The sequence below is a fragment of the Oxyura jamaicensis genome, chromosome 2, assembly GCF_011077185.1.
Source record: "Oxyura jamaicensis isolate SHBP4307 breed ruddy duck chromosome 2, BPBGC_Ojam_1.0, whole genome shotgun sequence".
NCBI lineage: Eukaryota > Metazoa > Chordata > Aves > Anseriformes > Anatidae > Oxyura > Oxyura jamaicensis.
The window spans coordinates 79,459,542-79,478,550 of record NC_048894.1 but is presented as its reverse complement, the minus strand read 5'-3'; the positions used below and the strand labels follow the sequence as shown (position 1 = coordinate 79,478,550).

The following is a 19,009-nucleotide window of genomic DNA, read 5'->3' as shown; positions in this document are numbered from 1 at the left end:
TTGGACAAGGGAAAGGTAATATTCCACCAGCTCTGCTCTCACCGGGCAGCACATACACTTCCTCACCCTCTCCTCAAGGGAGCATTAGGGAGGGAGCAAGGGAGCCGTCTGCGAGAGAACATGAACATATTGGCTCGAGCATTAAGACTCCAGCAGAGAAAGAATTATTTAACTTGAGCAAGCATAAGCAGCCAGCTAGCACATGCCAGAGTAACGTTTTCCTCATCAAACCTAGTACTTCAGAATATATTAGATTACATGTGCTAACAGAAAAGTACTGGTCTATCCCTGTCCAGACAAATCCTAACATACCAAAGCATTCAGCTATCTTGGGGCTGTGGACTGTGAACTTCTCATGATTCTTTGCTCTTTCTCAAGAGCTGCCAAGTGTATAAACTGTTCCCATTATTTACTCACAGATTAACAGTTGGTAAATTGGTCCCAGGGAATCACTGAAGAATTTTCCTTATAACCATTTCCCTTGCTTTAAGAAAAAAAAGTAAAAAAAAAAAAAAAAAGCCAAGCACACAACGCCTCCCACCCACCCCCACCCCCAGTCCTGAATGAATGTGAGAACTTCCTGCACTCAGAACAGCATGAATAGACCTGGCAAGTAGTCAGGGAGATAGTACAGGCCCATGAATGCTCTGAATTCAGCTTCTGTGCTGCCGCTAAATTAAAGGAATTCAGGAGCCCCACAAAGGCTTGGTTATTTAATTATATTATAAAATAAAAGGCTGAATCCATTAGACAGCACGCGAAAGGAACCCCTTCCCAAGTGCCTGCGCGGAGCACACAGCCCCAGCGACTTGGCCCTGCCTTCTCCCTCTCCTCAGGGTGAGCCTCCACCGGGCCCTGCCAGCATCCAGAGGAGATGACGATGGCGTTGGAGCACTGTCCTGTATGCAGAGACCAGACTTTGCTAGTCAGATTGCTGACAAGCCACGCTTCCTTACCGTGTCCATTTTTCACCTCTGCTCTTCCTTTACTGGGAAACTCATGACATTTCCAGGCAAAGCTACAACGTTGACACTGTACCTTCAGCCCCTGACTAGATTTACGCTGCAGCATTCAACAGATCCTCGTTTCACTTCAGCAAGAAATTCAAACACACACATTGTAACAGGAATAACTACCCAAACACTGAGATGTTAAAACCCCTATTTCTTTCCAACCATGAAAATATAAGTGCTTCTCATCTTCCCTGCCTTTGTAGCTAGCAAGGAACGAATCCACTCTGCAATTTGCTTTAACAGTCACTGGAAAACAAAATCAAGGCAGCTTCCCTTACCAAGGGCTCTGCTTCTCACCAAATCTCTCAACAGCCTGACAGAACAGGCTCCTCAGTAGAAGGGACATGGAAATACTGGAAGATGATGATGAAGGAACTGCAGCACCTCTCCTATGAGCAGCCATGAAAGAGCTGGGACTGTTCAGCCTGGAGGAGAGGATGCTTGGGATGCGGGTGGCTGAGCACTGGTGTAGGTTTCCCAGAGAGGTTGTGGAGTCTCCTCCTTGGAAGTATTCAGATGCTGCCCGGACATGGTCCTGGGCAACCTGCTCTAATTGGCCTTGCTTGAGCTGGGGGGTTGGATCAGATGACCTCCAGAGGTCCTTTCCAACCCTCAGCCATTCTCTGACTCTGCAATACACATTGAGGAAAATGAGGATGAGACAGGATGAGAACAGCACATGCAGGCAAAGATTAGAGTGACCCAGAGCACAGTGTACTTGTTCTCAAGGTTCAGCAAGCCTTGCTTATGATTCAGGAACTCAGCCTGTTACCTGACATCTGTACTGATAACAGCACCTGGTCCTCATGCCTTACCAGAAAGATGCCAGCCATCCACTGACTCACATCAATTGGAAATGCTCAGACTAGTGGCCATGATGATACTACTTAATGAGACTTCTGACTAGCTACGACCATGCTTTTCATAACCTAGCAAGAAAGAGAAGCAATCAGATATTCACATTCCAAGCAAGAAAGCCAAGCATGCTTGTCTGTGAACACTGGGGTATATTCCTCTGAGCATGAGCTGCCAGAAGGACCAGAGTAACTCCAGTGCTGAGAAGCAAATTCTCAAGAGAGTCCAAGAAGCCAAAACAGGACATTTATGTGTAAGACAAGGTCTGCATAATCTTTCATTAGGGAAATAGCAATGTATAATTATTTCCTTGCTACTGAGGATGAAGACAAGACAATATTCAGACATTTCTGCCACAAAAAGATTAGTGGACATGAACTTTATGCCATATCATTTGCTTTGATATGGGCAGCATCTTAGGTTAGGAGGTTAGACAGTCTCCGACCATCTTTGGATGCCTACACATTTTGCTGCAAAGCAGTATAGCCATGTCTACAGAGAAAGGTTCAAAGGATTTTTGAACAAGTATATGCCCTACATGTTTAGAAAAATCAGGGAATATGAGCTACAAAAGAGCTCAGCAATAGTGCCAGCAACAACACAGAGTGCCAAGATACAGTGGCCAAAGGACCTATGGAAGACAGTCTCCAAAAACATCTCTGATTAAGGCTTGTCAATATGAGAAGACTTGAAGGCACAATACCGTGTCTGGAAAGGTAATTCACCAACTCTTTAAGCGTGATATGCTTAAAAACCTTGCAGAATGAAGACAAGCTATAGGCATAAGGACAGGCACCCCTACTGAAATTACAGCTATTTTTGCATTTAGCGTCAAGTACACATATGCAACCTCCTCCTGGACAGAAGTCTGCAGTTCCCAGAACCTGCCTACCAGGAATACATCCTTTCGCAGGGTTACAAGAGGAGACTAGACTTGCTCTGTAGCATATTCCTCAGCAGCACCTTCCGTTACAATTCAGAAAGGTCAGTGATTGCTAACTGCATTTTTTTTAACTTGACCTGTTGAATGTACTCAGCTTAGTTGGTGACAGCAAGTAGGAGAGCATTGCCAAATGCTCAAACTCCTCCCTGGTTGTTGTACGCATTCCTAAAAAGTATAAGCGTTTCTGAAGTGCTGTATGTAATACCACTGTTTACAAGTCAGTCTGATGTTAAAAATTCAATACACCCAGTTTTAGGTTCAAAGATTTTTAACAGCATAAATTCTTCTATCAGCCACAATTCTTACTACGCATGATTAAGCTTTTTTCTTTCTTTCTAACTAGTTTACGAATTCTTCCTATAGAAAAGCACTTTGAGAACTGCAGGCTACAACCTTTGCCTCAAAATCCTGTATTTGCAAGAGATGAACTGCTGTGTAAAGAACATACATTTGACACACATTTTTTTTATATTTAAAGTTTTCCACATGCTTGTTTCTGTAATAAAAGGCAAAATATATTTTAAACTCCTTTAAAGGTCTGTACTATCTACTACATCATTGCCAGATCCTACACTGTTAACACACACAGACACAGCAATTCTGTTGAAGCTACATACTGTGACTTTCTGGAGAAAATTTCACTTGCTTGTTTTTGCAGCCCCATGTTACCTACACTATAACAAACGCTTTACTCCACCATAACTTAGTGGCACTGTTTCTTACATAGACTCACAGAAGCATGGGAAAAGGAGAAAAAAATAGTCATACTGATAAGTGGGTACTGCAGAGAAACCTAAATACAAGTCCTTTAACAAGAACTAAATGTTTTCTTATACAAAATTAAGAAGCTGGTAAACACAACCAAGAATGCCCTAAAACTTCCTGCAGAAAAAGAGCTAAATTGCATATTCTGGGCTAAAGGGATCCCTCACTCTCACAGTGCAATATATGCTATTTGCCATGAGTTCAGAAATACGCCTCCTATTAATGCCAAACTGAAGAAGCAAGAGGTGCTGAAACTGCTCACACTCCAGTGGAGCATTACAAAAAGAATCACAACACACACAGTGTCGCAAATTAAATTCATGTAATATATATCCCAGGCTCTAGTAGACAGTTTTCTCTGGACACTTATTTTGGCACTGACAAAAGGGGCATGACTTAGTCCACTGCAGACTACAAAGCCTCTTAATCTTTTTGCTACGATATCTAGCAATACTGACCTGCATATTTTCACTCTAGGTTTTATTTATGAAGGAAAAAGCTGGAACATGATAAATAAACAAGGATCTTTTATCGCATGGATTCAGAAAACAAACATCCCGAAAGATATTTCTTACAAGAGACGTTCCCAAGATGGAATCTGCAAATCAAAAGAAAGTAAAATAATGTAATGTAGTCTTCTTGTATTAGCAGGAATTAAAGTTGTCACTTGATTAAGAAGATTAAAGAGACATGAAGCAAGCAGTCCTCAGTGCTATAGTCTAATCTCAAGTGGAATGAATATACTTATACAGATGATTCCATTGTTCTTGAAGTTATGAAATGGAAAAACTTTCTGTATTTAATAGTCTGAAACATATCGCATTAATCTTCAGTTGATTCACATGGAAGATAGAGACTACGGATTCTATTTTGGTTGATACAGACAGGAGACATGATTTTCATGCCACCAAAAGAAAAGAGATAAGACACGTCCACAGCCACTTCACAGCGTTTGGACACTTCAAAGAGTTCAGATTCCCATTTTCAGACAGTCCTTTCTTTTATTAGCTACAACACCCAAGAGGGAAAAAAAAAAAATGTTGCTACTTGCTCAGAAAGGATATAAGCTCTGGTCTACTTTTAATCTTTAAATTTTAATCGACACAACCACACTCTGAGCTCTACACTTTCACCAAGCCAGTATATTAAAAATCCTCAACTCTGTGACTGAAACAGGAAAAAAAAAATCCCTGTCATATAATTACAACAGTCTCCTGATGGTATTTCGGAAAACATTAAGTTGCACTTCCTGCACACATGACTAACTTTACTTTTAGAAACAACCCGTTTGCAACTTGCAAATTATTCTGCTTTTGTGTTTGTAATCTTGTGGTATTGGTATAAGAAGAAACCCAAAGCTCCTAGCCTATTAAATTCAGCACATTATACCTGCAAGCCTTCTTCCAGGAGTTTCACACTTCATTCATAACAGGTTTTGTCATTGCATTTTGTATTATACCAGGCAAGCTTTATAGCATGAAAGCCAAACACATGTAGATGCAGTAAGCCAATAATGACACACAATATTAGGCTGTCTCAGATATAATTAAGTTCCATAAATAAAATGACTGCTCACTGAGACTGTTGTCCCCTAGAGGTCTGTTTGTCCTAGTAAGTAATACACAATAGAAGGAAAAATACGTTCCTCCATCATTGACAATTTGAGTCAATAAGCATCATAAAATATCTGATGATAAACAGTCACTTGTAGATCTGACCAACCATCTGACAAATGAGCAGACTGCACATACAGTTAAATTTGCTGCTTGCAGGACTCTCCTCACAAAGCCGGTGCTACTGCCTCTTATCTGCTTTTAAAAGACTAGAGAAGATCAAACAGGAGGAAAAAGCAAGCATTTGAGACAACAAAATGTCATTGCATAGCATTCTGATGACGAAACTTGCTGTCTAGTTAGAAACTTACTCGTTTCAAGGTAGCTCTAAAACCGAGGAGAGCACCTTACAGACCATCCTACATCTTATATGAAAGCAAAATCATTGCTGGTAAGAACTTCAAGCTTTTCTATACCATTTATTTTAGAGCAAATAATAGGCTGAACTGGGCATAGTTATTGTTTAAAGAAGCATGCAGCTTTTTGAAAGGAAAGGACTTGGTTTAATGCTCATCAACTGAAGGTGCCTGAATTGCAGGTTTTGTTCTCTTCTAATGCTGCTTCAAGAATTCTCTCCTCACCAGAGCACACATTCAGAAAAGGAGTGGCCTGCTACTTATCTTAATTGCAGGTCTTACTATCTCTTTCTCTTTGGGCACAAAGATTCAAAAATTGAACAAACAGGAAGAGAAACTGCATTCAGATTACATAATTAGGTTTATGTAAATTGCACCTACAGCCTAGGCTCCTGAACTTCAAAGGCATTCCAGCTCCTCATTACTCCCTTGGAACAAGGCCCATTGTTTTGTTTTTATTTAAATAAGTTGGCATGGCACCCCCAGTGCTCGCAGATGAGAGCAACCGGTTAATGCAGCGATTATGGTTTTTCTGAGAATTACAAACACATCTCGGTGGCTACTGAAGCTGGTTTGAAGATCCCTGTTGCCACTGGACAAGGCAATGAGCAGGTAATGGCCTATGAAGTTCAAAGGGCCAAATGTACCTTTGGCCCACGAAAAATTTGAGTTAAACTTTAAAAGACTTCTCCACTCTAGTTGGATGTTTGCATCTACGTCTCTTACACAACTTCATTTCATTTTCCTTCTGCAAATTAGGCTAGGTAAGACTGGACAGAAAAATCCCCTGAAACTTAGTATTTTAAATCAATATGTAAACGGTTATTCCTAACTGTCAAATCAAGGAACACACAGTTAGTCGGGCAATGAGTATTTTGAGCATCCCTCCAAATAAGTCAAAGCCAGCTGGAAGAAATTTTACTTCCCCATCAACAGAAAAAGCTTCAAAGATGCTATGCAACGTTGTGAAATTAAATGACTCTTCCCTCCAGGAGGTCTTTCTTCTTGATTTAGCAGTTGTCATTGGTAAACAAAATGTTCTTCAAAGATTAATTTTTGCCCCTTAAATAACGGGGGGTAGAGGGGAACAACAATAACAAAAAAACAGTGCAAGAGATTCTGCAAAATTCCCATTCTTCCACGTACGTCAACCACAACCACAAGAGCAGAAAGTCTCAGCAGTAAAACTAAAAGGGGCAGGTCTGTCCAGCTAGCTAGCTAAATAGGGAAGCAAGAAGAATCCAGATTGTGGCAACCAGCATAGAAAACTGGACTGTCGACCTACATAGCTAAAGGATTCTGCACGACAGTGGCAGGGGGTATAGGAAGGGACACCATGCCCGTACTATCTTAGGGAAAAGACACTGAACTATGATCACTGCCTGTGCACACCAAAGTGGGTGTGACAACCCAGACACCACAGAACATTGTTTTTACTATTAATTTTGCCTACCTGAAATCCTGATTGGTATTTCAGCTGGACACAATAGCACTACTCATTTGCGACCCACATATGTCTCTCCATGCTGTTAGGACAGCTGCTGCATTTCAAGAGGCAAGTGATGCCTATCATAAAAAGCGATGCTTTGCATGTAACATTTTATCTCTTAACAGACACAGAAAAGTAAATAAAGAGCCAATTAAAATACACTATAAATAAAAAGATTTAAATCTAAAATTATCTAACACCTAAGATGGCTTCAGTGTTTAGCAGCAATTAATTGGAAGACATTCAACAAGAATGTCACTAGTTACTTTTGGAAAATTCTATGTGAAGATAGCATAATTGGTCAAATGCCAGCCCAACTGGGAAAAATATTCTACTTTATTATTCTGATTTATTTTATAGTGGAAAAAAAATATCTCCAAAAAGGTAGCGCTACAGCTAACACAACAGAAAACCTATTTGAAGGGCAAAAATCACACAAAGAATAAAACTATGGGGACTGTTGAGTGAAGCGAAGCTAAAAATCTAGAACTTTCACAAGAACATTTTCTGACGGGATTTGCAGTGCTTAACTACCTCAGATCTATACACAATTCAGTCATTACCATGCATCTGGAATTTCAACTTCAGTTTCCAATCTTACTCATGAGTATCGTAAGGAAGAGGTTGTTGATTATTTCTAAATGAGGTTGTTGTGTCCCTGTGAAGTTTCTTAAGTATCTTGTAAAAAGCTAAGAGTTTCAGAACTCCTTTTTTTTTTTCCTCTAGATTTGCCTTTAAGAAAAAGTAAGACATTCACTCGAGTTTAAATCTTCTTAGCTTTTTGCAAGGGTTGGTTGCACTTATCTCAAACATCTTTGAGAAGGAAAAAATAGGCCAGAATTGCACAGCCAAGATAGTGATGATTACAAAACAGACGTTAGTATTTCCATCCCTTTCACTTGGGTTGGTTTCCCCACACAAACTGCAACTGACTCTAAGCATCAAAGTCTGTTCTGTTTGAATCCACAGAAATGCAAAAAAAAATAAATAATAAAAACAAAATAGACCCCACAAAAAATAGAGATAAATGCAATATTCAGAGCTCTGGGTCTAAGAATAAAATTATTAGCAGGCTATTTCATACATACAGGTTCACAGAGTGCAAATCCCCACTCGAGTAAGATTTCTAAAACACAGCAATAAAATTACATTAAGGGAAACTGAAAACAGAATGCAGAGACTTTACCATCTCACCTAAAATGCCAGCGCGCCACATCCCACAAACGGTGAAAAAATTAAACATTGAAGAGTTAGTCAAAGCATCTTTGCATTTACTGTCCAAGGCAAGTAGAAAGCTACACATCATTTTCACATTTGTTTTGCCTTTTTTTTTTTTTGGTCTACAAATTGGCACACTAATAACTTAAACAGATATTTCAAGATGAGAATCCCTTAAACTCAGAGGAAAATACAGCTGTTAGCATCCCAGGTACGGGTTCCCTCCAAATTAAATGGAGGAGTGTAACAAGGAGCACTCTAGGATTTCTCTCTAAGCTTCTGTTCTGTGAAATTGCATATGCATATGCTCTTCTAGCTGAGCTTCTCAGGCATGTTTCAAATCTCTTCCTCTTCCAGAGGACCACCAGGATAACAACAAAATTTCTCTTGACATTGTCTTATTAAACCACAGAGTAATTTTCAGTAGTTAAGAAGCACACACCAGTTTCTAACACTGTTTCAAATTAGTGGCTGCTTTTTCTGTTGTTGTTTTGGTTTTTCTGTACTATTCAGTAGTACCTTCCAAGCACCATGTAGCGCTTCAGATGCATAGCAGTCTGCCAGTGTCCTACCAGAACAGATGGACATTTTTAATTGCACAAAGGCTTTTAGGTATATCAACAGCGCCACAATCAAGAGGATGTTTATGCACAGTTTCAGAAAGAAAAAAAAAAAGAAGGAAATAGCTGGTGATATAGAGGGATAGTATCAAAATACATAAAAAGGATGGGGAAAAAAAAAAAAGGAAGAGGGGAATGCTGCACTCCATGGTGTAGCAGTGAGGAAATGCAGCTCCTGGGTGAACAAGTTTAGGTACCATATATTTAGTATATATAGTAACTTATGTACATGACACCAAAATCTCCCGTGTTGGTACTCCACAAGTACTTAAGTTATGGATGCTAGCCAGGAGCACGAGAGAATTTGAAAGCCGCAAGACCCATTGTGCTTAACAGGTGTTACATACCAAGGCTCAGCTGCAAGTCCCATCAGCATTCCAGCTTTATCTGCTGGGCTCCTCCTCTGCGGGAGGACAGCCCCGGAGCCTCACGAAATCGCCCGCCTTCGAGAGACCCCCTTCCAACTGGGGCTCGATAAGCACAAGGCTATCGCTGCCCACGGGCAGGTGGAGCAAGCCCAGTACCGCGGCCATCTTACACTTCCCTGCAGAACAGGGCTGGAAACACCCCCGGTTTGGCCACGCCAAGATTGCCAGCTGGGATTCGATGTCATTGAAATGAGATGGTTTCCTGAAGTGGGAAGTTCTCCGTATTACTTCCCCTCGCAGGAGATGCAAACTGATACAAATGCTTACAAGGTAAGCAGAGCGTTTAGACAAGTCAGGCAGGGAAGAGCAAAAATCCAGATCATGGCAGCCCCAGGCGGAGGATATTTTTCCTTTCAGTTTCAGACAGTCCGCACACCGAGACCTCACCTTTCCAATCACAGCTGTAGAAGAAGATATCCAGTCACAATACGGAGAACTGTTTTTTCACATTAAACGGGATGTCAGATCTCAGAACTACGTCAGTGCTCCAAAGGCAGAAGCTTCTTTGCAGCACAGCTGTTGTCCTACCCCAAGTTAAAAAAACACATCTATCTTTGGCACGTTTCCCTCCCTTAAACATCAGTCGTGTTAAATCGAGTTTACCAACGTATTAAATAGTTGAACTGAGTTATTCACCAAGTAGCACAGCAAACGGCTGGTGATTCAACAGATGTCATCTTCCAGAGCTCAGCACTGCCTGGCCTACAGTTCTCACTTAACCCTAAGCATCTAAAACCCTGTCTCCATCCATACAGCTGGAAGCCTTCATTAGACCCCAATTGCCAAGCATGCTCTTTAAAGAGACAGAAAGTTTCTTAGACCACCACAAACGATACTGCTGGTAGATCTTCCCACCCTTGTCTCCATGCTGGAGAGACCAACATTTTCTGTAGCGAACTCTAACACCAAGCTGGACTGGTTTCTCCTCACAGCTTGAGGAGAGCAAGAAGCCTCTCTTCCGAGAGAGAACCTGACAGCCAGTTGCAAAATTAACACCCCTAATTACATCTGGCATTTCTTCGTACTCTGCCCATGGGCAAGCACCTCCTGCAAATAGATATATTTGATGACACCAGCAGGTGCAGCAGCCCTACGTCACATCAAAGAGCAGACGATTTAATGACGGCCGAGTGCCAGAATCACAAATAACATCACCTTAAGGCTGTAAAACAAAAAAGCCTCAGACGTCCATTGTCCTGTACCAGTCTTCAAGACCGAGATTGAATTGCTTGCACATCTCACCACGTAAACACTCCAGAGCACAGCACTGAATAGGATTCCCCACTCACTTCTCACCTGAAGTCTCAAAACAAGTAAGCAGTCCTGCAGTTTTTGAGTGACTAGATTGGCGCATTAGTCTGTTTTTCCTTTGACATGCAAATTATAGAGAAGGCAAGGCCACAGGGAGAAGTTATGTTTTACAAGAGTTATTTTTACAGAGCAATAAGGAGTACTATAACTTGTTTTTGAGAGGCCTTCTGGATCACAGCCACTCTTATGGTTTTAGGAATAGTTTAGTAAGTCTGACCTAATCGGTCTCCCAGCTACAATATCAAGGCTGTAATTGCACTATGGATTCCTACACAGTTCCATAACCAGTAAAGCAGTATCTCAGCAGAAAGCTATTTAACCATATCCTTGTAAATAGAGATTAAGCATTTCAAACTTTGAGGACAGTATCTTTTCTTGAGATAGATTTCAACAGAGGGAGAAGTTGACACGCGCAATTAGCCACTAACGTCCAATTCCGCTCAAATTGATGTTGGAGGGAGCAGAATCAGATCCGTAAATCTGTAAGGAATTTTGTTTTAGCAACAGCATCATCTCAGAGCAAGGCTCAGTCAAGAGACTGGAGAAATTAACAGCATGCTCGGAGTAAGAAAAGTAGAGGGGATACCAAAATAAATATTCGCTTCAGAATGTGGTTAGCGCGTCAAAACAGCATACAAGAAGGACTCTTACATTCCTAGTGTCACATTTTATTTTCTGGGCTATTTAAATTTGGAATGCTGCATTTAAAGAACAGGCATTTCATTTACAGAGTGTTTGTGAACAGCTAAACATTCAGAAAGCTATTTTGTCATGGTGAAAACCCTGATGCTCTGCAGTTCTCCTACTTATTTTTTTCTAAATTGCTTTTTTTTTAAAAAAAAAAAAAAAAAAAAAAAATAACAAATGACAACTAGAGAAATCACCGACAGACAGTAATCACTGAGATCATTGGCTGTATTGCGTTACCTTGTTTGGAATTTTTAACATTTCGTTTCAGTACTGAAATCTTCCAGTTTTAAAACTGTCTCTCCCCAGAAATAGAAAAGCCCAGAAGTCACCAACACACTCTCTCCTCTCCCCACTTCAAGGGGATTAGGCAAAAGAATTCTTTTTAGAAGCAGCGCAATAAATCCAGCCTAGGTTTATGCCATTTTACATCAGTACAAGGCCAGAATCACCAAATCCTGCTGAGACAGCCTGCAGGAAATTACAGGGATAGAGATGCTAGTTGTTCTCTATCCACTGGGACAAGCCAGCCTGCTTAAACCAATGAAGTCCGGGGCAAACAGGAAATCACTTTCTAAAGCATTCCTTAGGGTATTCCTGGAGGATCATTTATCAAAAAGGTACTTCTCCTAACCAAAACACCCTGAACTTTGGGGCCAAAACACTCCCCTTTCCAAGTCTAATTTGATGTGCATTCTTTAAGTCTTCCTCCTTCCCTCCCTTTCATCATCCGGCAGGAAAAAAAATTACAATAAGGAAGCCGAGTAGTTGCCAAGACGGTTATAGAAAATCAGTATGATGACACATCAATAATATTTTTCTTCGCTCTTTTTGGCTGGTCTGGTACATTAGATGCTGGAACCATTCTGCTACAAGCACCTGATCACAGGTGTTTTAGATGTTGATCACAGATCCCCCCAAAGAGATAAAGATTTCAAAAAACACTGCACTTTTGAAGTGCAGAGACATACTGCTTAGTATATGAAATTGCGTAACAAATTTGCATTCATTTAATTGTATGGGTGCTTACAGATTTACATTTCTATTTAGAAGTCTTGTACAAGGAAGTCCAGAATGCACGAACTATGTTAGCAGTCAAGTTGAGACACTAAAATAAGACAGTTGGAACAGCTGCATTGAGCAGATAGAATTAATCACTTAATGCATAAAGGCTACATGCAAACAGGCTTAACTGTATAGAAGGCTTAGCTGTGTTTTCTGGTTGTATTTTCCTTAGCGTGCATCCTGGTGGGAAAGGAGGCGCACGGTCACCCCATTTTGAAACGTGCCCGTGCATTCCCACTCGGCTGTGGGAACGGCAATCATGGAACCGGCATTCCTTCCAACACCACCTGCTGAACTCCACCCTCACCAGCACGGCCAAAGCAACACGCAGACCCCCCTCAGCACCTGAAAGAGAGATTTTATCTTCCTTCTGACCCCAGCGTATCTAACCTTCTCCTGCCGTTTCCTTGACCGAGCACCGCTTGTGCTGGGGTCATTAATACAGCTAACCTAGAAAACTGAAGAAAAGAGGAACTGACCGCTCGCCGTCACTCCCACGTTCTCTTCTGAGTAAGAAGGGGCATTCACCCAGAGTATCGCTCTCCCTCCTGGCCTGCCATTACCGCCTCTATTTTACATCCACTGGAATTCACTAGAGGGAGGAATCTCAGTATTTTTAGCATTAAAGCACTGAATTCTCACGGTTCAGTGGAGTACCACTCTGTTCAGCCAGCCCTGCAAGGGAATGTCACTCGCTGCTTTACCAGCAGGACCTGATCTTTGGGTACTACGTTTACCTATTCCAGCGGAAAACTCGCTGGGCATTTGAGCACTTTGCTGGGCATTAAACACTCTCCCCTCCTCGGAGGGCCGGACAAGACTGTTAAAACCCAAGGAGCTCCAAGATGACAATAGGTATTTTTACCAAGCCGTTCAGCCGACATAGAAGGTATTTTTAAAGCACTACAAAACGGCAGCGTTGCGTAATGGCAACGTGGGAGCTAACTTTCCCACCCGACGCTCCCCACGTTCTGTACCCAAAGTCGCCTCGGCGAGGCCGCGTTTGCGAGCTCTTGCCTGTTATGCTCAGGGTTTTGACAGCCCGTTTCCACGGGCTACGTCCCGCGTCTGGCACGCTTTGGCTGCTCACAGCCTCAATCTCTGGGTGAAGCCCTGCACCTCTGATAAACACTGCGCCACGCAACCCGAAGCGTGAGCGATGCGGGGGGCTGAGCAGGAGGGCTGCGCCTGCAGGACGGAGCTGCCAGGAGCCTCTTCCCCTAAGCAGCCCAGCTCCGGAGGGCTACGGGGCGATGCAGTTTAGGGAAGGCAGGGCTGCAAAGCGCTGAACGCTACAAGCCCAGAGCCCCAGGGCAGCCTCAGGCCAGCACCTGCAGCCGCCCCTCGACACCCCCCCCCGTCCCGACGGCGGTGTCTCACCGGCGTAGAAGCGGATGAGGCAGCCGGTCTCCGCGTCCATGCCCTCCTCCTGCACCCGCCACAGGTCCCGGTAGCCCAGCTGGCAGAGGTAGTCGTTCTGGAGCTGCAGCGGCTTCTCGTGGGCCTCCAGCCGCCGGCTGGTCTCCCCGTGGAGCTGCACGTAGAGGGCGGGCGGCCCCGACGGCGGCTCCCGGCCGACGGCTTCGCCCCCCGGAGCCCCCCCGGCCCTCGGCGGCTCCCCCGGCCCCGAGGGGCTCCGTGCCGGCCCCGCGACCTCCCCCGCGCCGTCGGGGGGCGCCGGCTCCGCTTCCAGCTCCTCCGAGGAGGACGATCCGCCGCCGCCGCCGCTGCTGTAGGGGTCCAGGCGGTCGGAGACGCTCTCGGCGCTGGGGCTGAAGCTCTCCGTGTCGGAGCCGGCCGGCCCCAGCTCGCCCAGCAGCGACGGGCAGGACAGCGGCGGCCCCGCCAGGTACAGCTCTCCCGGCGGCGCCGCGGGGCTCCGCTCGGGGGGCGCCGGGCTCGGCCTGCCGCCGGCCGCCTCGCTCTCGTCGGCGCTGCCGTCCCCTCCGGCTGCCGGGGCCGGCCCGCTCCGCGCTCCCCGGCGGCTCCTCGGCCTCTCCCCGGCCGCCTCGGGCGGGGGTCTCTGCTGCTGGTGCTGCTGCGGAGGAGCAGGAGGAGGAGGAGGAAGAGGCGGCGGGGGCGTCGCAGCGCCCGGCTTGCCCAGCACCCGCACCACGCTGCTGCCGCCGCGGTGCCCCAGCTGCTGCAGGCGGGCGGCCACCTCGCCGGCCGTGGTGTCCAGCGTGCAGAGCACCGGGCGCAGGTAGCAGGCGGCGTGCCGCTCGTAGACGTGCACGCAGCCCCGCCGCACGTCCCGCCGCACCCAGTCCCGCTCCGGGGGCTGCAGCGGCTGCAGCTGCCGGGGGGGCTTGGGCAGCAGCAGCAGCGCCTTCCTGTCCAGGCTGCGGGTGCCCGCCGGGGCGGCCGAGGAGGACGAGGAGGAGGCGGAGAGGTTCCTCTTCAGCCTCCCCCGCCGCAGCAGCAGCGAGTTGGCGGCGCCGGGGGTCGCCAGCACGGCGGGGGGCGTCGAGCCGCCGCCTCCACCACCGCCGCCTCCGCCGCCGGCCGCTCTCCTCCTCCGCGGGCCGCCGCTCTCCGCCCGGCTGCCGCTGCCCGGCGGGCTCCTGCCGGGCTCTGCCCGCCCGCCGCCGGCCGGCGGGGCGTCTCCGGCTCGCTGCTCCATCGCCTGCTGGAAGGGAGCGGGGGAAGGAGGGACGCCGCGTCCCGGCGGGGCTCAGGGCTCCGGGCGCGGCGGGCAGCGCAGCTCCGCGCAGGGGCCCCCGCGCCGCCCGCCTCAGCCCCAGCCCCGCTCCCCGCCCGGCGCCGCCGCCATTAGGGAGGGAGGGAGGGGGGGAGGGCGGCGGGCAGGGGAGGGGCGGGCAGGGGCGGGCTGATTAATATTCATGAGGCGCTGCCCGCCCCGGTGACGCCACCGCGGGGGGGGGTGGGAAATGGAGTCCGGTGGGGACTACGAGTCCCGGCAGCGCCCGCTGTGAGCGGGGAGCGCGCTGAGGGAGGGGTGCCCGCCCGCTGCCCGGGGTGAGGGTGGTTCCCGGACTTAGCCAGCCCTCGGTGGCCGTGTTCCCGAGCTGTTATCGGGAGGTTTTCGCAGGAACAAAGCACGGCCCGGGGGACTGAGACCGCTGTCGGGTCGCCCTCAGCCGGTGCCGAGGGGTGGCCGTTGGCTAACGGTCCGCCTCGGCGTGCTGAGGGGGTTTCACGGCTTCACCGCCCCCAGGGGTCCTGTAACGATACGGTTCTGTGGTTCCGTCACCAGCCGTACCCTCTCGGTGGGTCCGAGCGGGCTCCGGAGCCGAGCACCGAGCCTGGGCCGTCTCTCCTCACGGATGGGATGCACGGGGGACATCTGTACATGAAACTAGTGTGCACAGACACAGATAACTGCTTCGTGAGGAGGTTCGCAGAGAGAAAGTTTCAGCATTGCTGGCCTGTCACTGTATTTCGTTGCTAAAACTACTGAAAATACGTATTTCAGACCCTAAAACTACTGAAAATACTTCCTAAAAATTGCTTAGGAGCAGCGACCAGATACCAACACTTCCCTCCCCCCCATATCTGATTTTAAATTAATTACTGAAGAGATAAATTACAATCAGATAAATGAGTTTCCATACCATAAGGACATAATGTTATTTATTCAGAGAATTCTCTTACGCTCCTGAGGATGTTTTAGCTGAGTAATGTCGGTTGGACGGGGCTGTAACTGCTGGAGATGGTTCCTTTTTAATCCATTTTGTAAGATCACAGCGACACGTCTTGCCAGCTACTCATCCGATAGGCTGTGGGCTGCAGTAAGGTGGCAGTTCTGGGCAATTAACCAGTTACGCCAAGGTCAGGCAAGATAAATTTTCATCATCGACAACCCCGAGACAAACTCTTAGTGGCAGTGAGGCAGCATTTTTAGGTTTGTTTGTGTTCAGTGTATATATATAAATGAACCAGAACCGTAATAAAACACAAGTTTATGTCTCCCAATAAAACGCTCCTCCAGACGTGCACATTATTACCTTTATGCCTCATGCAAGCAGGTGAAACACACCACAGAAAACAGAGGAATTCCCCGGGGAACTTGCGATGGAAACGTGTGTCTACCTTTCATAAGGTTTATAACAATGAAGCTGTCATTTTACCTTAGTATGGAAACCACCCCCTTTTTGAATGGAACAATCAGTAAATTAATTACGTTCTGACTGTGCAGTTTGCTGGCCCGTATCTGGATTTGCAGTAACCAGCAAGAACATCGCTGGAATTCCTTCTGGGCGAGAGACCCAGGACCAGATCCAGAGCGCGCACTAAGAGAAGATGACGGCAACGCTTGGCCACTAAAGGCTTAAACCGGTGCCCAAAACCTCCTTTAACAGCAGCAGCACACAGTAAAAGTGCAGTGTTGAGGGTATTGCAGCCTGATTCTGTCTACTTCGTGCATTCCATTTTAATTATTTCTACTGATTCACACCACCCTCATGCCACCTACTTCACGAAGGTTACTCCAGGTCTCCTGATTTAAATGCGTGAGAGAAACATCTTATGTACAAACACACGGACACACTCAGAAGAGGGAGTTGGTAAGCTCGAGAGGCATTATTGTTAGCAGTGATACTTGAAATAAAATACAGTTCCTAGAAAACAGCTGGCTACCCTTGAAAAGCAGTCTTTCCTTGGAGGGAGGCAGGCAGAGAGGAGCTGTGCTCCAGTTGTTCAGACATCTGACCGTTCATGCACACACACAGAAAAATCCAAACCAGAGATGATCAGAAATTTCTTAGGAACGTGAAAGTCCCCTGGGGTACCAAATTTTCTCCCTTATGACTGGAGATATCAAGTCCTATAGCGCTGCATGCTACTGAGGTCTCCTGAAACAGCTGAACATCGACTGGAAGTGAGTGAGCTGGGTGGACTTGTCCTCAGCTCTCAGTGGAGCAGCACTGCCCTTGTGGTCAGGAACTTTCTTCCAGTTTTCAGTCTACATTTACAGTTGGTTGTTCTACACCCCTGTGTTCACACGCCAGCAATGCCCTTTGACTCCAATTCCCCCCCTCTTTTTTTTTTTTTCTTTTTTCACTCCTGAGTGTTTACCCCCAACGTACTTATAGACAGCCATCGTATCCCCGAGCAGTCTTCATATTCTCCCAGCCAGACAAAACAAGCCCTTCTTGTCTCCCGTGCCAAGACAGACACATGGTACAAGAACACGCAGTTAAGGCCATTCCAGGAGCCTCGGTGGGGTGAGCTGGAGCAGCTCCTGCTCCGGCCCCGCGGCCTCCCGGCTCCCAGCGGAGAGCAGCCGCACTGTGCCGCGGTGCTGCGAGCTGGAGAGGGACTGGGCTGACCTCGCTCCTGTTGCTAGGCTGACTTAGCACTGCCAGGGGGCCTCACTAATGAAGGGCTTTATGCAATTATATATATATATATAAAAAATAATCGACACAACCAAGTAGCAGCACTGAAGTCCCAAGGGTGGAAAATTGCTGGATTTATCACTGCTCTGTGAAATTTGCTCGGGAGCAGGAGGCTGCAGTGAGGCTCCCAGCATCCTGGAAGCCCTGCATTTTGCCATGAGGAGAAAAGACATCATCACATTGTAGCTCTGTGCAGTTTCCTGAATATGCAGTCCGTGATTTCTGTAAAGACCCAGCATCTCCAAACGTCGGTGGTACGAAGCCAGGTTGCTTTTGCTTTATGCAGGGAGGTGCATCTGAAGTCTGTAATTATATGCATGTTCAAATTGAACTCTCAGGCTTATGAGAAAACTATGCTATTCTCTGTTTCCCAGTAACTGACAGATGCTTTTTAACTCTGCTGGAATTGTGAATTTTGCTGTGGATTAACTGCTGCCACGAGACGTGGGAATGGAGCTTATGAAATTCGTTTTTGTCGGGAGGAAGTGGAAGGGTGAAATACACATCTTCCTTCTCTAGAGTTTGATTGATGACAGCTATTTGGAAGAACGGTGAAATGAAACAGGAGAGTTTGCAATCTGCAGTTTTCTGACCGGAGTCTGGCAATCTTGAAGAAGAGTGATCTGATTATAGAAGCTTTCAACAAAAAAATAAGGGAATAAAAAGTAATTTATCACAGATTACTGTAAATGATGCCATACCACAACTCTTTATACCGAATGAACAAATTACACACTCCCATGGTGGCAGGAAAGTGCCAGAAGGCCTTGAAACCCCCAAGATGGGCAATGTTACACACCCGGTTACCAGAGACCGAGAGACCCCTGGGCAACAGAGCAGGCTAAAGAGCAGCTGAAGTCCTTGTGAGTGCTGGAGCTGCTGAGGTGGTGCTGCCACAGCTCCACCTCAAGAGCTAGCACAGCTACAGTGGGACAAGTCCAGCTACCGCTTGTGTAATCCCTCATTTTAACCTTAATTCATATTTTGCTGGGCAATTCACAGAATAGTTGACGACCCCTGGAGACCACCTGGTCCAAGCAAGGCCACCCAGGACCAGGTCCAGGCAGCTTCTGAAGATCTCCAAGGAGGGAGGCTCCACAGCCTCTCTGGGCAAGTAACTCAGGGATACCTTATCGGTTCTGTCCAATTTTTCTGAGATACCTGCTGCAGTGGGACAACACAAACAGCATACTGCCTTTGTAGAATCAGCTTTGCCATGAACTGTATTCAAAGAGAATTTTTAAATTGTACCAAATATGCAATGATTACCCAGCTTGGTTTTTGTT

General features: G+C 46.3%; 1 protein-coding gene across 1 annotated transcript in view; it reads right to left on the bottom strand.

Annotated features, from left to right (window-relative positions):
• Positions 1–15,001, bottom strand: part of PHLPP1 (PH domain and leucine rich repeat protein phosphatase 1) — a 132,482-nt gene extending 117,481 nt beyond the window's left edge. Inside the window, 3 exon segments of the mRNA XM_035317690.1 lie at positions 13,744–14,238; positions 14,358–14,384; positions 14,386–15,001. Of these exon segments, the coding sequence (XP_035173581.1) occupies positions 13,744–14,238; positions 14,358–14,384; positions 14,386–14,986 (1,123 nt within the window). The 5' untranslated portion in view covers positions 14,987–15,001.
• Positions 15,002–19,009: the final 4,008 nt, after the last annotated feature.